This window comes from Hipposideros armiger, unplaced genomic scaffold (assembly GCF_001890085.2).
Source record: "Hipposideros armiger isolate ML-2016 unplaced genomic scaffold, ASM189008v1 scaffold_417, whole genome shotgun sequence".
Lineage (NCBI taxonomy): Eukaryota > Metazoa > Chordata > Mammalia > Chiroptera > Hipposideridae > Hipposideros > Hipposideros armiger.
In genome coordinates, this window is record NW_017731767.1 from 631110 (window position 1) to 652325 (window position 21216).

The 21216-nt window shown below is 49.4% G+C and overlaps 1 protein-coding gene across 14 annotated transcripts in view; it reads right to left on the reverse strand.

Annotated features, from left to right (window-relative positions):
* Nucleotides 1–21216, reverse strand: part of CACNA1A (calcium voltage-gated channel subunit alpha1 A) — a 293690-nt gene that overhangs the window by 29794 nt on the left and 242680 nt on the right. For 10 of the 14 annotated variants that reach the window (XM_019664149.1, XM_019664142.1, XM_019664141.1 and 7 more), the window contains 8 exons: nucleotides 18480–18491; nucleotides 15813–15912; nucleotides 13946–14106; nucleotides 12313–12450; nucleotides 10463–10664; nucleotides 9231–9395; nucleotides 6415–6525; nucleotides 2418–2501 (listed from right to left, as the gene is read on the reverse strand). In XM_019664149.1, the coding sequence (XP_019519694.1) occupies nucleotides 2418–2501; nucleotides 6415–6525; nucleotides 9231–9395; nucleotides 10463–10664; nucleotides 12313–12450; nucleotides 13946–14106; nucleotides 15813–15912; nucleotides 18480–18491 (973 nt within the window). The remainder of the gene's footprint in view (nucleotides 1–2417; nucleotides 2502–6414; nucleotides 6526–9230; nucleotides 9396–10462; nucleotides 10665–12312; nucleotides 12451–13945; nucleotides 14107–15812; nucleotides 15913–18479; nucleotides 18492–21216) is intronic. The other 4 variants (XM_019664148.1, XM_019664146.1, XM_019664145.1 and 1 more) reach the window with 1 other exon arrangement.

Sequence of the window (21216 nt, forward strand, 5' to 3'; positions counted from 1 at the left end):
TTGTATATTTTGGTTTGTTGATTACTCTGTCTCCAGCACCAATAACAATGCCTGGCACATAGTAGGCACTCAATGCATGCTTATTGAATGCATGAATGAATGTGAGGCTTCTAAGGATCTGATGGGTCGGTTATGAAGATTATCTCCATGTTCAGAGCAAGAACAGGTCACACCATTGTCCAAGGTCAAACAGCTTATAGGGAGGGCTGTTTGACTACTGCACAAGTCCTAATGTCCCTGAATTGGACCCTGTGCCCCATCCTCTAACCCTCTCCTGTCCTGCAGCCAGAACAGGTTGTTGGGGTCCAGCCCTATGGATATTTTACTGGCAACTGGAGGTTTCAACCAACTTCCTGCACCTGCCCTAATGGGGTGGTGGGCCAATCCTTCCAACCTCTTGACTCAGAGGGACAATGGTTCAAGGCTATCTTGAGCTCAGCTGGACAGTAAGATATTTTGACTGCCAGTTGGAGCTCAGATCTCTTAGCAACTTAGGACAAAGATGAGGTCTAGGTTCTGGTTCTCTTCCAGGGGACAGTGGCCAGGTGGGGGCACCCTAATAGGGACAGACCCCATGTGGGCATGAACTCTCTAGAGCAGCAGTTCTCAACCTGTGGGTTGCGACCCCTTTGGAGGTCGAACGCCCCTTTCACAGGGGTCGCCTAAGACCATTGGAAAACAAAAAGATATTTACATTACGATTCATAACAGTAGCAAAATTACAGTTATAGAGTAGCAACGAAAATAATTTTATGGTTGGGGGTCACCACAACATGAGGAACTGTATTAAGGGGTCACGGCATTAGGAAGGTGGAGAACTGCTGCTCTAGAGGAAAGTGTCAGGGATGAGATGGGGGGAAGGGGAGACTACTGGCTCCTTGGAGCTGAAGGCAAAGAGGTATGGCCAGGATACCACTTGGGTTGGGGTGTTGGGGGGATGCATCAGAGAATGGCCCCCTCTTCTGTGTAGCTCCCTAGCCCTGCCAGTCTTCCAGGATAGAAGAGTGGGCCAATTGATCCCTTTCTGCTGGGGGCTCAGATGGGGACACCCCAGGAGATACCAATGTGTACTCAGGAGTCACCAGGCCTGGCTGCATGACCCTAGGCAGGTCTTTACACTTCCCTGAGCCTTAGTTTCCTCGCTTGTGAAATGGGGCAACACCCTCTTTTTGGGCACCACCCCACCCAAATCCATTCTCTGCTCTTCTCTGCCTGTTCTGAGTACCACCCTGGATCTCTGGCTCCCTTCTGGCTGTGCTTGGCTAATGGGAGGTGTTTGGCAGGAAACAGAGGGCAGGAGACAAAGGCTGGGGTATCTCTCCCATGATGCTCTCTTCCTGCTATGGCCCTTGTCTCTGTTAGGGGTTCTGTTCCTCCATGTCCACAGCTACCACCAGGCAGCTCCTCCCCAATCCAGCTCAGGTTCCCTCCCCACTTCAGCACCTGGGTAGGCAACAGCTCCTCGTGGTGGCTGGGTGCTAGGCACCTTCCCTTCCCCTCTGAGTGGTCGTTGCTTTCTAATCCCTTCAGCTGAACCCTCCGAGGGAATTCTTCTATATACTAAGCCCCCTATCTATACCACAAGCTAATCCATGTAAAACGCTTGGCACAGTGCCTGGCATACAGCAAGCACGCCATCCTTGTCATTATTTTTATTGCTGTTATTACAAGGTGGATACCATGTCCCCGCTTTGGCTCTGACATACGCTGCCCTTTTGCTCTCCCCTGAGAGGTTCTCCTACCCTACCCCCAATCACTCGAGGGCTCTAAAGCCTGGGCCACTGGCAAACGGACAAGGAGGGGGTTCTTGGACAGGAGTTCTGGGACCCTGAGTCTTCCAGACAAGGCAGAAGGACAATGTGGCCTGTGGGACCACTGCAGAGAGGTCCAGAGACCCCCATTCTGTGAACCCCTGGGTTGAAAGAGAAGGGCGGATATCCTAGGGACTCTCCTAAGGCCCTGGGAGTGGTGTCCCCTGGTTGGCCTGAGGGCCATGGCTCCCTTCTGCCCATGAACCAGAAGATGGTTAGTTTAGGCAGAATGAACTTGAAGCTGGTTCCCTCTGGAACCCCAACACTGTGCAGTTTGGGGTGGGGCTCAGCCTTGGATCCTTCAAGGGTCTCAGTTCTCTCAATGCACTCAGCCATATGGTTTATTCATAAACCAACAGCCATGATGCAGGGGAGTTCGTGCTATAGCACCGGCTCTACGGCCGTGGCTTTGGGCACCCCTGTCTTCCCGAGTCGCTCTTTTGAGGGACCACCTTTACCCCTGGGGGCCCTGCTTCCTCCTTCTCTGCTCAAGGCCAAGTGCTGGCCCAAGCCAGCTGTGGCTGTTGTGACCCGCTGCTTCTAGATGACCCCGCTATATACCTCCCAGCCAGGAGCTGCCCAGAGGGAAGCCAGTGGGAAGCTTACCCCAAACTCAGTCACGAGGATGTCGGTGATGCTGCCCAGAACAGTCACAAAGTCGAAGATGTTCCAGGCATCGCGGAAGTAATTCTAGAATGGGAATCCACAAGACAGAGATGCCAATGCAGGGCTCCATGCCCGGCCCCCCATACCTGGCCCAGGGCACAGCTGCTGACCAGCCCAAAGGCCCGGGACAGTCTTGGTCATTTAAATGGCAAAATTCTGCTGTATGGGCTGCTCTGAGTGCCCCCTCCCTGGGACCCCAGGCCTGCTCTTGGCTTGCCTGGCTGCAGAGGGGTCCTCCAGGTCCCTCTTCAGCTCTGCTGGGGAGAAGACTCTTGGAAGGAGGGATTATCACCCATTTTACATGAGGTGACAAGCTCAGAGTGGGAAGCCACTCACCTGCCTGGCATGGAAGTGAAAGGTCAGGATTTGAACTCAGACCCGGGTGAGTCCAGAATCTATCTATCTATAGATTCTGGACTATATGCTCAGGACCCCACTGAAGCAGGACTGTGTTTATAGCACCTTCTCGAAGAGAACAGTTTCTGGGTTCACATCCCAGCTCTGCTAAGGTCCAGTTGTGTGGCTGTGGGCCAGTGATTTAACCTCTCTGGGCCTCCACTTCCTAATCTGGAGAAGGGGGACAGTAACAAGGGTGCAGAGGCCTTCTGGGCACAGGCCAGGGTGCTCATCCTGGCCCCCTCGTAATTAGATGGGGCCATGAGTCTAGTTCCAGCCAATGGGCTGTGAGCAGAGAAAATGTGAGTCACTTCCTGGCCAAGGCAGGACTCGTCAGAACTCTCTCAGCCCCGGTGATCTGCAGTGTTGGCCATGGGTTCTGCTCCATGAGCCTGGGTCCCTGAGTAACTACAAGCAAAGAGCCCTCCTGCTGAGTGTCAATAAAACCTTTGCTGATTGAAGGGACTCATGTGAGAGTCGTTTGTTATCGCAGCTTAACTCGATCTGTCCTGACTTGGCCAGGTGGTGGCTCAACTGGGACACACAGGTACAGCGCATTGTTGTTAAATACTGAAATATTCCACACAGTTGGAGCCCACACTGAGCAGCATTCCTGGCTGGATCTAAGGGTCTGGCTCCAACAGACAGCCTCCCCGCCCAAGGCTCAGTGGGACCCGTACCAAACACAGGTCTTCCCAAAGCACAGACCAGGTCAGGGCTCAGGCCCCATTCTGAGAGCTCAGCTCCTCCCCTGAGTATGTGACCCTGAGGCAGCCCCTCTGCCTCACGGGAGAAGGACCCAGGCTTTGGAGCTCTACCTGCCAGGATCACATTTTTTCAGCATGTGAGTTAAATGTCCTCAGAGTTGGACTGTGTGGGCCTGGCGCCCTCTTCTGGAAAATCAGGGTATAACAGCAATCAGATAATGAATGAGAGTCTGAGAGGGATTTGGTATACAGTAGGTGCGCAGTAGATGGTCGTTGCTGTTTTACAATTGCCTGAAAGCAATACTTTTGGTATTTTGGCAGGTGCTGCTGGGGCCCTGCCTATATCCCCTCATATTTTGACTGCACACATTTGTTACTCTGCCCAGAGGTTTTCTTGGACTGCAGATTTCCTGGGAAATTAACAGCTTCCCTGGGAACAGCCCTTGACTATGGCTGACGGGCATTGGAGGATAAATACCCCAGCTCCCCTGTGGGTGGGCTGATGCTGCGGTATGTGCTCTCTGCTGCCGCCCGGAGTTCCCCAGCAGAACTGCGCCCAGTTGCACACAGTGGGAAATGGCTTCTTAGTGCAACCTGCACTAGCTACCTTCCTGCCCATGTCTCCTTCTCCATTTCCCTTACAGTGTTTCCTGGGATCACCTCTCAGATAAATTCCTTGCACTCAATTCTCTTCTCAGGCTCTGCTTCTGGGGGGCGCCCACACGAAGACAACGTCCTAGGCGTCTGGCCACAGGCCTCAAGCCCCTGGACTAGAAGGCTCCCCTCAATGGCCTAAATTCCAGAAGGGGAGCTTGGAGCTTCATCAAAAACTGAAGGGGAAGCTCTGTGCATGTCTGTGCGGGACTGCCAGGGGCAGGGGCGATAAAGGCCCAGCCTCCGGCAGAAAATCACTTCACCACCAGAAGACGCCTGGGAATGAAAACTGGCCCAACACAGCTGCATTGGGCAGGAGCCAAGAGGCCAAGTGCCTTGCTTTCGGCCACACAGCCAGAAGGGGGCTGAGGCAAGATTCGCACCCAGGGATGGGTGTGCCAGAGCCCAAGCTCTTCCCCATACACCTTCTGTGACCTGTCCTGGTGGCATCCCCAGGACTGGAATGCTGGCGCCACTGCCCTGGCTGCAGGATGCCTCCCCTGCCTGGCTGGTGCTCAGTGCAGGGCCTGTCAGCCTGGGCTGTACCTTGGACTTCCCTGGGGTTACTCATTAAAAGTACAGTTTCGGAGGCCCCTACCTGACCAAGTGAATCAGAACCTCAGAGTAGGTATGGGGCATGATTCAATTTTAAGAAATCTCTCCAAGTACTTCTGATAGGTAGCAGAGCTGGGAGCCACTGCTTTAGAGGAGAAAGGTAGAGTAATGAGCTTTGTTGTAACCCTTCCTAGCATTTACTGAGCACTCATTGTATCCACGCTTCACCCTCAGTCTCCAGGCACACCTTATTTGTGTTTAGGGTTTGCAAGAGCTCTTCTGAGAGAGAGGCAGAGGATGGGCCCTTCTTGTGAAATAGAGAGGTGAGGTGACAGAGCCTGGATATGATCTGAAGTGAAGTCTCTCAGATGCTAAAGCTGATGGTCTTTACCACCTCGGAAAGCCAAGGTGAGAACCTAGGCTCCGACCCCGAGACCTTGCCTGAGACCACGCACTGTAGGTCATTCTCTTCAGAGAAACAGGCTAAGTGGGTGGTCAGAGGGAAGACATCCTGTTTCAAGTCTCACCTCAGCCATTCATTGGGGACCTTTTCAAAGTCACCCCAAATCACAAGCCATTAAGCTCATCAGACCTTCTTCACCATTTTTTAATTTTTTTTTTTAGTTTTGTGCTGTCTGGGGTGACCTTCTGAGAGTAAGCTTTGTAAATGAATAAAATAAAATATAAGGATAATAAATAAAATTCATAAAATTAAATAAAATTGCAAGGACACCTGTTATGTTGAAATGTGATCAAAGTATTTTTTTTAAATGGTGATCAAATGATGTCTTCAGTAACATATTAAATAAGTTCTAGCTGTAGGTTTGATAACCACCAGAATTTTGAAGCAATGATGAGTGCAAAGTAAATTTTGAGAGGTATGTGCAACGTCTTTAATGCACTAGGAAAATCACTGATTTTTATCGATGACACAGATCGTATTAGTAATACTGCAGTTTTTTTGTCTACCTTCAAAATGGAAGGTAATGTTAGCATTTGGCAAAAAATAGACATGCAATTTTTTTCACATCTAATTTCACAGACCCTTCCACTCCCCACAGATCTTTGGGGGTCAGTGGGCCTCAGGTAAAGACAATGTGCATTAGTGGAAGATGAAATCAAGTGAGTGGGTCACAAGCTGCATTAAAAAAAAGGAAATGGAAACAAGTAGAATAGACAATTGAGTGCAGGGTAAGCTTAAGGGTCGATGCTGATAATTTCATTTCGGTTGTCTATATGCCTGTGTGTTGGGCTCCACTTTAAAATGTATTTCTCACCGTGGATTGTGGTTAGAACAGTTTGAATGCCATGGACTTGGCCTGCTTGGATCTCAGTTTCCTTATCTCTAAAACAGATGACAGTTACTCCCACCCATTGGGTCATTTTGAGGAACGATTGAATAAATACGTGCCTTGCGCATAGTAAGTCAACATGTGCCGGGTACCATTGGCGTTACTGGGCAAGCACAAGCCTAAGTAGAGTCTGTGGTCATGGGAGGGGTGCTCAAGCCACCACTGAGGTTGGGGGTCTTGGGGCCAGGTGGGGAGAAGACCACCACCCAGCACCCAGTACTTCTCCAGGCTTCCCCCCCAACCCACAGCTCTTGCCCCCAAGGCTGTACTTACCAGAATCCCAAAAGCCATGACTTTCAGCAGACATTCCAGAGAGAAGAGGGAGGTGAAGACAATGTTGAATACCCTCAGAGCATTTTCATAAGCAACTGAGGCCCCATAGAACTAGAGTAGAAAGGAGGAAGGGTGGCGGTGTCAGTGGATGGTGGGGACTGGGGAGGTGGCTTTGTGGCTGTCCTATTCTGGAGCAGGCAAGACTCATACTTGGCATCCCTGTTGACTCCCATGGAGCTGACCAGGGCTCCAGGCAAGCTCTTTACTTCAAAACAGAAACTCCTTTCTTGAATCCTGTCTTAGCATCTCAGATCCTGGACAGCATGGCCGGATGGGGCTCATGGGGATGTATATAGCATCCTCCCTGCAGTACTTCCTTTGGTTTTCCAAATCTTTTTTTTTTTCTTTAAAGATTTTATTGGGGAATTGGGGGAGGGGAACAGCGTTAGGGAATCGGAGAAGGGGAATAGACAAGTTGCTGTCCTTTTGTTCTTCAGTCTAGTTGTGGAGGATGTCGCTTCACTGGCCCATGTTTGTATTATCATTGTGCTCTTTCTGGGTGAGGCAGTTGCTCGCCGGCCATTGGACGGCCGCTCATGGCGGCTGCCAGCCACTCATGCTGGCTGCCAGCCACTCACGGTAGCTCATGGCAGCCCACGGCAGCAGGGGCTGTAGCCTACGCCATAGCCAGCGACTCCCGGCAGCCCAGCTCCAGGTGGAGCTGTTGTTCACCATCTTAGCTGTAGAGGGCGCAGCATCACTGGCCCTCATGTGGGATCCGAACCTGGGACCTGCTACTCAGAGTTAGTGTCCCAAGCCAACTCTTAACCAACACGCCACTTGGCCAGCCCCCAGATCTCTTTCAATTCCTACCTGTATACTCGCATGAGGCCACTCCCCAGACCAAGGTTTACAACATTTCCAGCAACTCAGAGTTTCCTTGCATCTCTTCCCAGTCTATCACCTGCCTCAGAGGTAACCACTATTCTGACTCCTTATAAAATATTCTTGCCCAAACTATTTAATCAGACTCAAATCTATAACCTAACTACCAGGTTATAGGAAATATGGCAGATGGAGGAAGAAGTTATAGTACCCCTAAGGAAACCAAGGAAACCAATGCACCCAGAGCTGGAGCTGTTTTCATTCATCTCGTCGGGTTTCCTCCAAAAAGTCAAGAGCATGAGGAAAAAAAAAAAGGTATGGATGGGGAGGACAGATGTAAAAGAAAAAAACTAGAGGCCATGTGTAGCCATTTAGATCTTGGCTCAGAAAACAACTTGCTGTAAAAGATATTTTGGGGACAATTCAATATGGATCTCAGAGAATTATTACTCATCTTGTCAAGCATAAGACTATGTAGGAAAATGTTCTTATTTTTAAGAAATGCATATGGAAGAATTTAAGGGCGAAATAGTGTGGTGCCTATCATTTAATATACTTCAAGAAACACAGATGAAGTGTCCACAATAGGCAAATCCATAGAGACAAGAAGCAGATTGGTGGTTTCCAGAGGCTAGGGGAATGGGGATGGGGAGTTACTGCCATGGGGACAGAACTTCCTTTTGGGGTGACGGAAATGTTTTGGAAGTAGACAGAGGTGATGGCTGCACAACATGGTGAATGTACTAAATGCCACTGAACTGTACACTTTGAAATGGTATATTTTATGTTATGTGAATTTCACCTCAATAAAAAAAAATAAGAAAAAAGATAGACAAAGGTAGCATATCAAGGTGCTTCTGGTAGGTAACTGGGTGATGGTGACTGGGTGTTCATGAGAGCCTGAATACTTAGGGTGTGGTCTAGGGGTGCTGGCTGGAAATGCAGAGTCCCAGGCCCACCCCAGACCTGCTGAACCAGCATCTGAATTTAACAAGATGCCCAGAGGGTCTGTGAGCACATTACGGTGTGAGAAGTTCAGCACTCTACTATCTGTCTCTCTTCTGTTTGTTTGAAACTGTTCAGCATCATAATGAAAAGATAAAAGAATTTGCTTATGAGAAGAGATTTCGAGCAAAAATAGGCACTGCTTTTTTGCCTGTTCAAAAATGTGTAGCTAAATTTATTGAGTATTTTTGCAGTGTCGAGAAACGTGCTAACATCTCGGCATGAACTTTCTCATTCAACCCTCCTCCCTACTTGAGGGGAGAAAGTTGCTATTAGTAACATTCCCATTTTATTGCTAGGGAAACTGAGGCTCTTGAAAAGTCACGGGTCACTGTGCAAGGTTAAACAATGAGTTAAATGGCAGAGCTGGACTTGCACCCAGGCTTTTGGTCTCCAAAGCACAGGGTGAAAGAAAGGTTCTGACTTTTCACCGTGAAGAGGCTCCGTGATCCTGAGGGTGGCAAGGTCCTTACCTGCCCTTCCTTCTTCATTTCACTCATCAAACAGTTATCAAGGGCCTCGTTTCCTTTGAGCCAGGCCCTTGCTGAACCCCAGGAATTCAGGGGTGACTAGGACTTGTCTGGCTCGGAGTTCACAGGCTGGTGGGGGAGACTGTAGGGCAACCCACACTGATACCAGGACATGTGAGGTAACTGTAGGGTGCTTGCAAAGATGGGCACCTGGTACAGTCCTGGGAGATCAGAGAAAACTTTCTGGAGGAAGGGCTGTGCAGGTGCTGCTGGAAGGAGCTGACCAGGCAGAGTGGTGAGAACTGTGTGTCAGGGCAGAGGGAACAGTTAGAGAGCAAAGGCTGGGTGGTGACACAGTGTGGTGTGTCCAGAAAGACTCCCAGCAGCAGATGGTTCCATTTTGCCAGGGGAGGGCAGTTGTGAGGGGCAGGGATGCGACAGGGCCCGGGGACTCACCTTCATCATGAGCACGATGGTGTTGAGGGCGATCATGGCCATGATGGTATACTCAAAAGGTGGAGACACCACGAACTGCCACATGCGGTACTGGAAGCTCTGCTTGTTCTGGGGCATGTGTCGGGTCAGAGGTTTGGCGCTGATGGCAAAGTCGATGCAGGCCCTCTGCGGGAGACAGGCCAGTGGTGTGAGGGCCAGAGGAGGGCAGCGCCAGACACTGAGCGCCCTCCATCTAACTCGGCACATCTGTTTGCATTTCTGCCTCTCCTTCCCCCAGCCAGAGTTCCTGGACTTGGTAAGCTCCTCACCATGATGGTGTTCTTCTCCCAACAGCTATGGCTCCTGGAGAAGTCACCATCTGCCAGAACTTGTGCTGACATGTGTCCCATTATCTCATGGAATCTCCTTAGCAAGCATGGGAAGTGGGTACTATCAACAGCCCCACTTTGCAGATGAGAAAAAAAGGCTCGGAGAATTTAAGCCACTTGTCTGAGGTGGCACAGCTGCCAAGTGGGCCAAACCCTAATTTAAACCAAAGTCTGACTTTGAAGCCTAACCATTCTTTCCTACCGAACACTTTGCTTCTCCTCTTTCTCTTGGAGGGAGGAATCATGATAATGATGTCTCAGGGGCCAACAGAGCAGAGGAAGGACACATTCTAGATTCTCCACTTAGCTTGAGGGCCATGTCTATGTGCTCTGGTGCACTGGATTTTCATTTATACATATTCACTACCCCTTTTTGGGGGACATTCTACTTCCCCACCCCACTGACATCACACATGGATGTGTTACTTGCTCTGGTTAATGATATATGAGCACTTGTGACTTGTGTCACTTCTGGGCACAAGCCTCGAGAGTTGACATGATTTGCCGTATGTGCTCTTTTTTTTTTTTTTAAACAGAGGGAACCAGGATAATCATGATGTACAGCAGAACCACTCAGACATACCAGGTGAGCAAGAAAGCACCCTCTTTGTGGCTATCTGGCATTGAGATCCTGGGGCTGTTTGTTACTGCAGCATAACCTAGTCTAAACTGACTGATACATACACTTTCTGTCTGATGTATTTTCCTCTGGAAACCAGCCCTGCAGAGTGGATTCTGCTTGGAGAAGGCTGCTGTCCCCTCCTCACATATACCCAGAAGCTGGTTTGTTTGTGTGTGTATGTGTGTGGAGTTGGGGTCAAGAGTGTCCGTTTTTAAATGGGGGATACAACCAGGAAGTGGCACCTCATTTTTCTCCAGGCTGTATTCTTCCATCATCTTGTCCCCCTGTTCCTGGAAAGTGATGATGATCAAGGCCACAAAGATATTGACGAAGAAGAAGGGGAACACGACAAAGTAGACGACATAGAAGATGGACATCTCCATGCGGTACCCAGGGCTGGGACCCTGGTTCTCGAATGTGGCATCCACGGAGTGCTTGAGGACCCTGTGAGGACCGGGTTGGGGAGAGGGGGCAAGTGGAACAGAGGAACAGGAATACAGGGAAATATTAAGAGGAACTGGACAAGAAATGAAAGTAATCGCTGTTTTCTGACTTTAGTTACCGTGGTTACTTTATGAAGCCATAAGGCTTCCCACCTCCTTGTCTGTGGGGAGTGTTGACAGCAATGTCAGTTACTGTTACCGCCATGTATCGAGAGCTTGTTATGTGCCAGAAATGATGTTCAACGTTTTATTTATTTTCTCAGCAGCTCTCTCAGGGAGGTTCTTACTGGTTCCATTTTGCACACAAGGAAACTGAGGTTCAGCAATTTAAAGTGACTTGCTGAAGATCACCCACTCTGACGTGGCTGAGTTGGGATTTGAAACCAGGTTTGTGTTGATGGATGGGCGCGAGCAGGAGGTCATGGAGGCAGGTGTGTGTGTGTGGTCATTTAAGCACCGCTGGTGGTGGGAGCTGAGGAAGTGCAATGGGGATGCACATTAGAGAGTGTATGTGCATAGCTGCTTTGTATATTGTACAGGTCATACGCTGCTCAAGGGCTCCGTGTCTAAGCGGAGCCATTCATACTGTAGACACGATAGATTTATGTATTCGTGATGACAAGTTTTTGGCAGGTGGCCAGGAAATGCCTTATTTGAGCAAAATCATTAAGTATATTGTAATGATTTTCTGACAGATGGAAGTGAAGTCTGTTGAGGAAGGGGTATCATTTTTTTTTAAACTTATCTCTTTTTTTCTTACAGTTGACATTCAATATTATTTTATATTAGTTTCAGGTGTACTAGGAAGGGGTATCTTTAAAAATTCACTCAAAGGTGACTTCTGGGCTAGCACTGGCTCTGTGTGTGGGTACTGAGTGTGTGCGTGGCTGAGTAGAGACACGTGGGTTGGTGTGCTTGCTGAGAGAAGGAGGGAGGTGAGGATGCTGGGGGCACATGCTAGGATTTACTCACTCTTCAACCTGACATTTCCAAGACCTTTGGGAGAAGAACCTGGACTAGGGAGAGGAGAGTGAGGCACTTGCCGGGCGCACAAATTAAGGGCGTGCCAACATCCTCAATAACTAAGATAAAGAGTATTTTACTGCAATATTTTAATAAATCAAAATGAGTGCCCAAAAAGCCCATGATGAACAAAATATCAAAATTTTAAATAAAGACAGGCTCTGCCCCAGCACTTGCATGGTTCAGCCTCACCTGTCTCATCCCAGCCCTGGCCCCGTCTGGGACAGAAATGGTCCCGTGCTCAAACAGACTGGGACAATGCCATGTCCACACCCTTGTCTTGGAGATTTGCATTCACCAGCACGGAAAGGGTTAAGAGGATATGACTATCTATATACACAGAGCCTTTCTGTAGATTAGAAACAGTGCCCGTTCTGGGGGATGCAGCCCTGTACACTCAGGTCTTGGCGAACCTAGTAAGAGCTGGATTTCTGTCCCTACGAACCCAACCACACATGGAGGTTGCTGTTCCGGTGACTGCCCCTTGGCCATCTAGCAAGGTCCCCACCTTGGGAAGCCAGGAGCAAACTGCCTGCTCCCAGCACTGGGCTCTCAGACCCTTTCCTCTCCTGCTCCCTGGGGGCCCCTGAGCTCCTCCTGTGGGGCTCTCTGGTTAGGCCACTTACTGTGGCCAGCCTTCTCCTGTGGACACGGTGAAGAGGGTCAGCAGAGCCCACAGCACGTTGTCGTAATGGAAATCATACTTCCTCCACTCTCGGTCCCGTGCCTTCACCTCATTCTTCTCATAGAGGAGGTACTTGCCACTGCCACAGAAGATGGGGACCATTAGAAAGAGGAGGAAAGGAGCTCTGGACACTCGTCTTTGGCCGCCCGAGACAGGAGGAGGAGGAAGACAGGCTCACCAGCCCATGCTGCCTCTCCCTCAGCCCGGGAAGCAGTGACACCCGCTATTTCTCCCTGGAGGATGTGTGCATCCACTTGGAGATAAATCCACAGATGATGCCATCCCCCTGCTACCAGTGGGAGAGCCGACTCAGTCTAGCACTCTCTTCCAACTTGGAAGTTTCTACTTGAGGGGGCAGGCTCTGACTCGGGGGGTTAAGAACAGGGATAGAGACAGGCACATTTCTGGATTCACCAGGCCACTGGGGACAGTAGCTGCCCCTTTCCAGGGCAGGAAACAAGACTGAGCTCCAGACTCCTAGCCAAATGCCTGGAATCCTTCTAATTCTAGGAAACAGCCAGCAAAACAACGATAGACTGCCATTTGCTGCACCAGCAACAATCACACTTACTGAGTGCTTCGTTAAGTTAAAGGCTCAGCACTTTCCTGAGCTGAGTTCTGAGCTTTCCATTGTGAGGGTGACCCAAAGATGGGGGGATCTTCAGGTCCACAACTCCATATCCACAATGCCCAAATCTAGAAAGTTCTGAAAACCACACACTTTTTTCCTAAATCAGGGGTGGGCAAATTATGGCCTGTCGACCAAATCTGGACGGGTTTTTGTATGGCCCACAAACTGAGGTTTTAATTTTTTTCTTCACACTTTTAAATGGTTGTTGAAAACAAATCATTCATGTAAATTTAGTAAAAGTAAAAATTACACAAAATTCAAATTTTAGTTTCCAGAAATAAAGTTTTATCAGGATTCAGCCATGCCTATTTGTTTACCTATTGTCTCTGACTGGTTTTGAACTATAACGGCAGCACTGAGTGGTCAAAACAGGTACCACATGACCCATACAGCCAATAATATTTACTATCTGGCCCTTGACAAAGTTTGCCCACCTCCGATTTAATTTGGCAACCAAGCTTGACGCAATTGGATGTGAAGCTCTTGATACTTGTTGTTTATCCCATTTGGTGCACACAGTTATATGTTTCCTGGCAGAAATATCGTGTTTGATCACAGAGCTGCCTTGGACCCAGCTGAGGGTGTTACGTCCTACGTGAAACATGCGCTATACAACCTTTATAAAATCTCCAACTACTCTGATTTTGAAACACATCTGCCTGTAAAGGCTTCAAATCAGGGAGCGAGAAGGTGTGTTAATCTTCCCCACTTGACAAAGCTGGAGACTGACAAGTGAAGCCACTACTAGTTCATGGCTCATGTCAAAGTGGTGGGCAGCGACTTCAGTTACACAACTGTTTTTCCTTCTACTCCAGATCCAAGCTGGTGGCACCTGCATCATTCCCCATGCTCAACACTGCGGGTGTCCAGCCCAAAGCCTGGTGCCTCCGCCACGCTCCACCCACCGGTCCCAACGGGGACGCCTAGGGGAGTGGAGACCCACCGACAGTCTTTTTCAAACTCCTTGGACTCATCGGTGCAGTGGAAGAACTTCCCCTTGAAGAGCTGCACGGCCACCACGGCGAAGATGAACATGAACAGCATGTAGACAATGAGGATGTTGAAAACGTTCTTGAGAGAGTTCACCACACAGTCAAACACGGCCTAGTGGGTGGGGTGGAGAGAGGGCGTGAGGGGCTGGGAGCCGGCCGGCCTCCGCCTCGAGCAGCCCGTAATACCAGTGTTATCGCTACCACACAGTTCTGAGAAGGACAGTACTGGCCGGGGCTGGACCCGATCCTGAGCTCCTATGCACTTAAAACACCCAATCTCACCCCCTGGAAAGTGGAACCACTTTTCTAAGCCTCTCCAAGTGCAAGGGGAAAGGGCCTCAATAGAGAGGTCACTTCCTGTTAATTTTGTGTCCCTGCCTCACGCCACGCCCTGATCCCCCATTATCTGTAGTTCGGGTCTCCTCCCTTTTATCCACTGAGCAGTAGGGGGCGCTCTGGATTTGAAAGAGGACTTCGTGCGCCCAGGAGATTGTGCCCTGGGTAAGAAGGAATCCTTCCGTCCACCCCAAGAGAAGGTAGGGGTCCCGGTCTGGAATGCCCCCTACCCGTTTTGCTTCTAATCATAGTGGATCCTCCCTATAAATGGGCATCAAGGATTGTCGAACTGGCTGGAATTATGGGCTATCTTTGCCAGCTTTCCCCAGGAGGACAGAGTGCATAGCTTTCATGGGGCTTTTAAAGGGGGCTATGACCCAGAAAATGGTGAAGAACTGTTGAACCGAATACTGCTGGCATTCCACGTATTTCAATGCAAGTAAGTTTTCACATTCAAAAGGGCAGCCACATCTCAACTCTTAACATTCATCAACATATTGGTATTCGTATCAACATTTCTAAAATCATGGCGGGGGGGGGGGGGAGGGCACACCCCTGGTGATATCAGACATACTCTTCCGTCTTATAGGAGCCCAACACTAAGTACCACCGAATCTCATGGTAACAGTTACTCCAGCTCCAATTCTTTTTAGATCCTTTTGAGTGAAGGCATAAGTCTTCCTTAGTTGACAGTATGTTAACACCTAACATTGATAATTTTCCTTTTAACCAAGAAAGAGCAGCATCCATGCTCAAAGCCTTTGGGCAGGCAACTGTATTTGGCTAGATTTTAATTATAAATAAATAAATAAATAAATAAATAAATAAATATAAATAAATAAATATATTTAAAGAACAGATATTTAATTTCATCTTCTGGTTTTCCAACTTGAGAAACTAGATATAACATTTCCTTTTAAAATAAATCCACTTAAAAAAAAAGACTTGATTTAAAGAAACATTAAGTATGAGATAATGCAGGTGGCCCCCAGGTGGAGTGTAAATTGAAAAGATGTGCTTGAATGGCTAGGTTTCATTTTGTTTCTTTCTTCCTTTTTGGGGTGGGGTGGGGGGGATAATAAGCGTTTGGGAAATGCTAGTTCATATCTTTGAACAGGAGATACTGGATCCTAGAACAGGTAGATGAAAAGTCAAAGGTTATGTGAAGGAACAGAAACCCAGTGTCCTGCTTCCCAGATTAGGAGGTTCTGTCCTGTTTCATCCACATGATGATTTCATGTGAATTAAGAAAAGGGATTCCAATCTTGCAGAAGACATTTCATTTAATAGAAAATTGTCATAATCTATAGATTTTGTTACATCCACTTTACTGCCATCTGCTGGGAAGTTGTAATAATATATCCATATGCAATGGCTGCAATGTTATCAGCACCCCTTTCAATGTAGTATCCTTGAGCAGTGTGCAACCTGCTCAACTGTACATAGCAACCCCAACAGGCCTCCCATATGCCCCAATCTCACCTTGAGCTTTGGCAACCGCTTGATGGTTTTAAGAGGTCGTAGCACCCGGAGGACTCGGAGGGATTTGATCGTGTTGATGTCCTTTCCTTTGCTATTGCCACTGTTGAGGGATGTCGGGGTGGAGACAAGGGGAGAGTGGGAGCAGAGGTCAGGCTCGGTGGTGGGTGGCCCACACACAGCTCCACATGACCCCATCCTCCCAGGCCTAGGAGTCTGGGGTGAGCCTGGCACAGTCCTGCCCTTGCTGGGGAAGAGTGGCCCAGTTCCCTGCTACGTTTGGGCTCAGGAGTCAGTGAGCAGATGGCCTGTTGTGGTGCTGGTGTCAGGGCTTGTTGAGGCCCTTCCACCATCTGGCTGGGCCTGAGCAGCTGCCTGTGGTGGCCCTCAGACCCAGCACAGGGCAGCTGGCTGCCCTCTGTGCTCTCTCCTTGGGGGTATTCTTGGCAGGCTCTTAGAAAATAAGATTTTTTTCACCTTTCCAACAGGATTTAGGAAATGCTTAAGGCAGCCCTTAAACCAAGACCCCACCCCATATTCCCTGAGTCCATAGAAATGGAAAGAACCAGAACATTAGGTGCTGATGTTGAACTACTGTCTCATTCTTCCAGGGGCTCTCTGCTCATCTTTGTCGGACAGCGGCATAGAGGTTCAATCCATTGGGTGTGAGTCTCAGCAGTGCAGACCTCTCCTAAACATCCTCACCATCTGTCGCTGGCTACCATCTTAGGTCCCCCATTTCCCATCTCCCAAATTTCCCGCCCCCCGTCTCTCTTTCCTTCCATCTTTTCTGCACTCAGTGGTCAAAGTCAATGACCATGTCCCTCTCCTGCTCAGAATCCTCAGGAACATCTGAATTCCTAGACATGCACACTTCTTGCACGGCTTTCAAGGCTCTTTGAAATCTAGCCCAACGTACCTTAACCTTTGCATTCCCATCAATTGCTACACACCCCAAACTCCAGACACACTCTTTTGCCTCTGCGTTTGCACATACTGTTCATAATGCTAGTAACACCCTCCCTGCACAACTCCACTCCCAGGACTACGCAGTCCTCAAAGTCAAGTTAAATACTCCTGCAGCCTCCCCTGCCTGCCTCTGAGTTCTGCTGGACTTGGATGCTCTTTCAGAATCATCTTTCTTTCTGTCTTTGCTTCTGGATTTAGACAGAACACTCCTCAAAGGCTTAAGCTGTGATCTCTTCTATGTGTTCATTCCCCCTTTAATCTTGGTTCTTGGCCCAGCACCCAGCACACACCTGGCATGTGGTCACAGGACAAACGTGAATGGATCAGATAAGAGGGGAGAGGGTGGTCTCCTAGCAATCATCTCTGTAGTTACCTCCTGGATCATGAATAGAGCTTTCCTAGAGACCCCTCCCACCACGGCATGTCTGGATATCCAGGTGCAAAAACATCATTCTTCCCGCCATTTGCTCTCATTTTTTCAGGGAATAAAGAGGAAAATGGGATGTTAGCCTGCCAGGCACAGCTACGCTCCAGGACTCAGGAGCCTGAATATGTGTTTTCTCTTTTAAACCAAAGGTAACATCATTATCTCAAGGCTGTGCCCCCAAAGTGTGAGACACATCTCAAGAGAGTCACAGGTCATTTTAGGCAGAATAGGGACACAATTAAATAATAGGGACACAATTAGACAATGATTTCTTCTGCAAGTATCTTTCAGGTCCTCTGTTTTGGTCAGAGAGGAAGTCTCGGGTTTGTGCTACTAGGTCCTTAACGCCTCCCTAACACTCACTAATTTCTTTTTTAACAAAGAATCCAGGTTGAAGGCAACAACTAGCAGTGCAACTGTTTCACTCTGGTTGGATTCCCCTTTGCAGTTGTGGTTCAGTCTGAGGTTAACAATACTGGTTGTAAGCAGATGATATAATTTCTTAGCAAAATTAAAATGGAGTTTAGATTGTGTGATGGAGGGGAAAATGTCAAGCAAATAGACATCCAGGTTGCATGTGAGACCGGCTAAAATCTTGATGTGTTGAACGGCTGACATTTGGAACACACTTCCCGGGCACATCCACTCATCTGAAAATGATTCCAAGGCCGTTGTGGGGGTCTCTCTCCCAGGAGGCACTCTGCCCCCTGGAGAGGCTGAGAAACAATCCTGTTTACTAAGGCTCTGAGGAGAGTGTTGCTGGCAGTTTGGCCCCTGAGCATGCAGGAGTAGCTTGATCAATGCGCTCTCAGAAAACAACCAGATTTTGGAACCACTTTGCCAAGAGTGTAGACACTCCTGGGAGAGGGGTGGTCACTCTTTCCTCTCAGAGCCCAAGTCTCAGCTGCTTGGACTGTTCACTCTTCTCCCATCTGGGAGGTGGACACTCTCACTCCTCTGGTAACTACCACCCAGGTCAACTGCCATATTGAAATCAGACCCTGGGGAGGCCCCCCGCCTACTTTCTGTTCTCCGCCAAGAAGTGGGCTAGCGGTGGTCATGGTGGGGGGCAGTGGCCAAGACCCTTCAGGGTTCCTCCTCCCTTGGGAGCAGGCTGAGGAGGGGCTCTGGTCACTGCAAGCGACAGGACGGCAGCAAGGACACAAGGTCACGGAAACACGGCTGCACCAGGGCACGGAAAACAAGAGACAGACAAGAGAGAGAGAGAGAGAGAGAGAGAGAGAGAGAGAGAGAGGGAGAGAGAGAGACTTTACCGTGTGCTGCTCCTGGTGAGGTGGCGTCGGAGGGAGAGACAGATCGTAAGCGGCCTCAGAAGAAAGAACACAGAACACGCACATACACGCACGCACACCTGAGCATCCCCCCGGCCTTGCCTGGGCACCAGGAGGGGCAGCCTCAGGCTCGTGGCTCTGGTTTATGTCCATCCTTCCATCTGGAAGCCCCCCGCTCAGTCCCCTGCCCTTGGTAGGCCCCTGGCACTGCCCAACAGCACCAAGAAAGCCAAATTTCCAAGTAGTAGGACAGCCAGAAGGTCATCAATGACCAAAGGCGAATTTGTGACTGAAGGTCACTGCCAAGAGCTGGAGAAACACCTTTTCTCCAGAGGTTCTGGTGCTGGAAGGTTTTAGAACGCTTTGAACGTTATGAGCTTTGGAGCTGGGGACCTGGGTTTGAATCCCAGCTCTGCCCCTAATTCTCATCCTCATCTGTAAAACAGGCCTTTGGGACTCTGGTGTTCAATGAACAGTAGCAATGGCCTTGGCTTTATGCCCTAAGTTATGAAGGAGGGGTCAGCAAAGAGTTCAAACCTGGGATAAAATTAAGGGGCAACTCTCAAGAGTCCTCTGAGAAAATGTGGGCCTGGAGAAACCTCTTGGTACCATGAGAACCCTCTAACCATGAATGGAAATCAAGGTGAGAAAAACTTGACTGCCAGGAGAGTGGTGGGAGCCCCACCACCGCCAAGTAGGTCCCCGACAGAATTTTCCACCCATCACTCCTTTTGAAGTTAGTGCTATCTTCAAAAATACAGAATGGTTTAAATGTCTACAAAAGCTCCCACTGGGTTTTCCCTCCCTACTACCTTTTTCCCTTTAGCTCAGTGGTTCTCAAAGCTCTAAGTATCTAGGGATCATAGCATACACAGATTTCCCTTTATAGATGATTAAGAGATCATTCAATGATTTCTGCCTAACCTGCTGACTTTAGGTGTACTATGGCAGGGTGACACCATTATGCCCATTTTCCAGATGAGGAAGCTGAGGCCCAGAGAGGGACAGCGACGTGCCCCAGGTCACGTAGGCGGGAAGCAGCGGACTGAGATTTAAACCCAGGTGCGTGAATCTTGCACTTTAATCTTTCCATTTCATTACATGCGAGAAAAAGAATGCCTTCAGGGGGCAGGGGCTGTTTTGAAGATGGGGATAAAAGAAGTGGTAGCCTGAGGGCTCCATCTTTGGCTTCCTGGCAGTTCAGGCTTGATGAAGGCGCGTAGCCAGCTGTGCTGACCTGCCTTGAGGGGGGAGTCCCAGTGCCAGATGGACTCTTGGCAGTGAGGGCAGGGTCACGATCCGCCAGCTGCTTAGAAATGTCAGCTGGCCACCCCGATGCACGGGCACAGAGCATGACATCATGTGTGATGGCTCATGAGATGGTGTGTTAACGGTGGTCACATGGATATGGCGCTCGGTCAGTGAATGGAGTAGGATACACACACACACACACACACAGACATTTGGGCAAGATGCAGGAGGGGTGGGAGCTGCCTGGAGGGCTTCGACACATCCCTTGGAGGACCACAGGGATCGTTTGCTCATACCCGAGACGGGGCCGCGATCATATCACTATAGCAGAATCCTTGCCTCTGGCCCCAAAGGCCGGAACAGCAAGATTCCTTTCATCAAGGATGGGAACAGCTCATGCCCTCTCCCCCTGGATTTCCAGGCCTGGCTGGGGCGTCCAGTAACCCAGCTGGCTGGGCTGCCGAGTCTCATTCTGCCAACTTCTGAAAACCTTCATGATCTGGCCTGGGAGATGGGAAGCAACCCTGAACCTGACAGAACTTGACTTAGTGATCTCGCTAGACTCCTGTCCCTCTGGGCCTCAGTTTGGGCATCTCCAAAACGGGGACACTAAGAACTCCCCACATGGGGCTGTTGTGAAGATCACATAAATGGAGACTTAGTATGGTTATTACCAAGTCGAGTTTCTTGATTTTTACGGGGGAACTGAGGCAAAGAGAAGCTAAAGGACTCACACATCTACAGAGAAGCCAGACAGAGTCTCAGGAAGCTTTTTCTAAAACAATAAGGTTAATCTAAACTTGCCGCAGTTCTCCGCCTTGTCTATGAGAAGCCGCGCACGGAACTGACAAAGCAAGTTAAAAGGCCAGAAAGAAAAGAAGGGAAGGACTCTGGGGTTAGGTACTCAGGCTGACATCCTCGGAGTATACCCTTCTCCTGCCAAAGTGACATCCATGCGGTAACAAGGAAAGACAGGAAGCCCTAGTAGGGTGAGAGAACCTCTAGGGCAAAAGAGGCCACAAACCTGCAGCCAGGGGGAGGGTTCTGAAACTTTTCTGGGGTAAAAAGTTACAGGTTGGGGGCTCCTTCTCTAGCTTTCTGGCAGTTTGGTCCCACGGGCACGAAGGAGTGGCTTGATCAGGGCGCGCAGCCAGCTGTGCCAGGCCTGTAGCCCTGACCTGGAGGAGGAGGGGCAGCAGCCGATGGGTTCCTGGCAGTGAGCTGGGGAGGGTGTGTCAGGGGTGGGGTCTCTGGGTCTATCGCTCCCATCCCTATGCCCAGCATATAAAGGTGCTTCCATGATGGTCAGCTTTTCCAAAACCCCATGAGAGTCCCTGGCACTTGTCAGGATTCAACTGATAAAATCTTGTACCTCACAGTTCCTGTGAGAGCTATGAGCCCACTGAGGCTCACAGGATGGCCTTAAGTCTTTGTCTGGACCCTTTCCTTGCATGGGAATTAAAAAAAA